Source organism: Arachis ipaensis, chromosome B03, assembly GCF_000816755.2.
Source record: "Arachis ipaensis cultivar K30076 chromosome B03, Araip1.1, whole genome shotgun sequence".
Lineage (NCBI taxonomy): Eukaryota > Viridiplantae > Streptophyta > Magnoliopsida > Fabales > Fabaceae > Arachis > Arachis ipaensis.
In genome coordinates this window covers 43,600,685-43,603,698 of record NC_029787.2, presented here as the reverse complement: position 1 = coordinate 43,603,698, position 3,014 = coordinate 43,600,685, and the positions used below count along the sequence as shown (strand labels likewise).

Below are 3,014 nucleotides of genomic sequence, written 5' to 3'. Positions count from 1 at the left end.
AGAATAACTAGTAGTCGACATAAAACACTTAACATAAGTACCTCAATGCCAAGAATCAATGAAATACTCAAACCCAACAGCCTGAAAGTAGGAAACCGCTAAAAGATCCATGACTGAAGTAGCTACAATGGACCAGCCAACTTAATAATATTTCTATTGGCAATACGGCACATGTATTAATATAATCATGCAAGAGCGGCAGACCCCCAACTGTATCTCCCATGTTGTCCAGCCTAGCTACATAAGGCAGTCATCGGATGTGTAGACGTGTCCCAGACTTGTCACCAAACTGCTGAGTTGATAATAGCACCATAATGTATGCCCTCACATATCTCATCACAGTCTCCTCATTTACATCTGGAGGAAGCTCACTGAATGTCTCTTGGAACCACTGCACTTCACAGTGAACTTGTCAGTGTAGTTCGCAGGAGGTAACACACCGAGTAGCTCTTCGAGCCAAGTTCAGGCAGATCAACCACCCTCAATAAACATCTCAAGTTCTATTAGGCATCCACTCACGTAGTCACCATCAATCTGACAGTCTAGCTGGTACGCCAAGTCTTGTAATGTAACGGTACAGTTAGGGGTATTCGCGGTGCGGTTTGGTTTGGTTTTTGAGAGAAATGTCATCCGATCCGATCGTCTAATGAAACTGCGGTTCGGTTTGGTTCGGTTTTTTTGTCGAGGCCATCCGAACCAAACCAAACCAATTAAAATCAGTTTGGTTTGGTTTGGTTTGGTTTGTTTGGTTTGGTTTGGTTTGTTTGATTTTTTCAATCAATTTAAAAAAATTACTACAATACTATTATCAATTACCAAAAGCTGCAAGAACAAATTAGAAAGAACAGAACCAAACTAATTCATTGAATGGCATTACTGTAACAACACAAATACACAATCCACATCAATAATCATTGACGAAACTTAACTTTCTTTTCAAGTTAATCATTCTCTAAGTACATAAATTCTTTTCTGGAGTCCTACTCTTTGTCTGCACAAAGATGTGGTACACAAGTTTGCCACAGACAGTAAAATGTTTGCCATCATTTATATCAACAAGAGAAGGCAAAGCTTTCAACATTTCTCTGGTTTGCAATACAATCTGGAATGCATAACTAATACAAGAACCAAGACAAAACAAGCAAAGTTAGTAAGTGATAACACTTAAAGAAATTCAAAGTTATTAATGAACTCCTATGCTTAAGTACCGTTTGTGTAAGCACTTTTGATTCTTGAAATCATCCATCATTTTCTTCACAAAATCCAAAGTAACAACATCCCCATCTATTCTTGCTCCTGAATATTGTGGCTCCACATCTAGCATCAAAACAAACTCCAATTTTTTCATGCCTACGAATGAATAACTGCTACAGCTATAGAATAGATGAGGAACATAGAAAAGATGCCATATTTAACATAGTACCTATAGAATGGAAATCTATGGAGTCGGCTATTGGACGTCTTTGATGCTCTGGCACAGCAATTGCTTCTTCAAGTTTAAATTTCATAACAGCTTTTTCACACTCCTTCAATTTCTTTGATGCATCAGTGTCATTTGGGCACATTTTCTTGACCTATTTTAATATAAGAAAATCAGATCAAACACATTTGGACAATATATGCTAAATAATATCATAAGTGAGGTAATCAAAGTTGTTATGAAAAGGCAGATCAAATAAATAAGAGAATTGCATGCCTTTAAAGATCTCACAAACAACACCAAACAAAAAGAAATATTATTATTTTAGAAACATGAAAAATGAAAGCAATGAGTACCAACCTATATGTATTCAGCAATGTAGCAATACCACAGTTTTATATTTAAATGAGCCATGATATGCAACAATTAATGAAAAAGGAAAAGATGACAACATTAATTCCGTTCCATACACTTCCATATTTGCTATTAAAAAAAATACCATAAATTACCAAAGCTGCAAGAACAAATTAGAAAGAACAGAACCATATTGACTTGGACAATACACTGAACAATAATTCAATAACCAGCAAATTAAACAGCAATAAACAGCAACCATATTGACTTGGAATGGTTCAAATTAAACAGCAATAAATAGCAACCATAAACAGCAATAAACACTAAACAGCAACCACCAGTAAATAGCAAATGGTTCATATTGACTCGGGCTCCATATTGACAGTAAACAACCACCAATAAACAACCATTAAACACCAATAAACAGTAAATTACCTGAATCGGTGGCTCGGGCTCCATGTTGACTTGGGAGGAAGGCTGACTGGGAGACTCGGTTAGGGTTCTGCCGTGCTGGGAGTGGGTTGAACTGATGATAGTGGCACTGAGCGGGAGAACCCAGAAACACTGCTGGCGCTGGGTGGTGGCGTCTCAACGGCGACGGCGTGGTGCTGTGCGTGGGCGACGGCGTGGTGCTGTGGGTGGCGTCGTGCTTTGGGGATTTGGAGAAGAGAGAGCGAGAGCGACTGAGTAGTAGAGACTAGAGAGTAGAGAGCGCAGCTGCAGGTTAGGGATTGGGGATTTGGGGGGTTAGGGTCAGGGACAGCCGGGGGGAAGGGGACGGGGGACGTACACTGAACAATAATTCAATAACCGGCAACTTAAACAGCAATAAACAGCAATCATATTGACTTGGAATGGTTCAAATTAAACAGCAATAAATAGCAACCATAAACAGCAATAAACACTAAACAGCAACCACCAGTAAACAGCAAATAGTTTATATTGACTCGGACTCCATATTGACAGTAAACAACCACCAATAAACAACCAGTAAACAGCAATAAACAACAAATTACCTGAATCGGTGGCTCGGGCTCCATGTTGACTTGGGAGGAAGGCTGACTGGGAGACTCGGTTAGGGTTCTGCCGTGCTGGGAGTGAGTTGAACTGATGATAGTGGCGCTGAGTGGGAGAGCCCAGAAACATTGCTGGCGCTGGGTGGTGGCGTGTCAACGGCGACAGCGTGGTGCTGTGCGTGGGCAACAGCGTGGTGCTATGCGTGGGCGACGGCGTCGTGCTG

General features: G+C 40.4%; 1 protein-coding gene across 1 annotated transcript; it reads right to left on the bottom strand.

Annotated features, from left to right (window-relative positions):
- Positions 836-1,841, bottom strand: LOC107634419 (serine/threonine-protein phosphatase 5-like). The gene is made up of 4 exons (XM_016337927.2): positions 1,781-1,841; positions 1,424-1,574; positions 1,209-1,317; positions 836-1,115 (listed from the first exon to the last, which is right to left on the bottom strand). The coding sequence occupies exons 2-4, from the start codon at positions 1,563-1,565 to the stop codon at positions 953-955; spliced, it is 414 nt and encodes a 137-aa protein (XP_016193413.1). The 5' UTR covers positions 1,566-1,574; positions 1,781-1,841; the 3' UTR covers positions 836-952.

Coding starts and splice junctions, on each gene's coding strand:
- LOC107634419 (XM_016337927.2), bottom strand. CDS start 1,565: ATGTGCCCAAATGACACTGATGCATCAAAGAAATTGAAGGAGTGTGAA. Junction 1,318..1,423: donor CATAGATTTCCATTCTATAG/GTACTATGTTAA, acceptor TTTTGATGCTAG/ATGTGGAGCCACAATATTCA. Junction 1,116..1,208: donor CAAAAGTGCTTACACAAACG/GTACTTAAGCAT, acceptor TTCTTGTATTAG/TTATGCATTCCAGATTGTAT.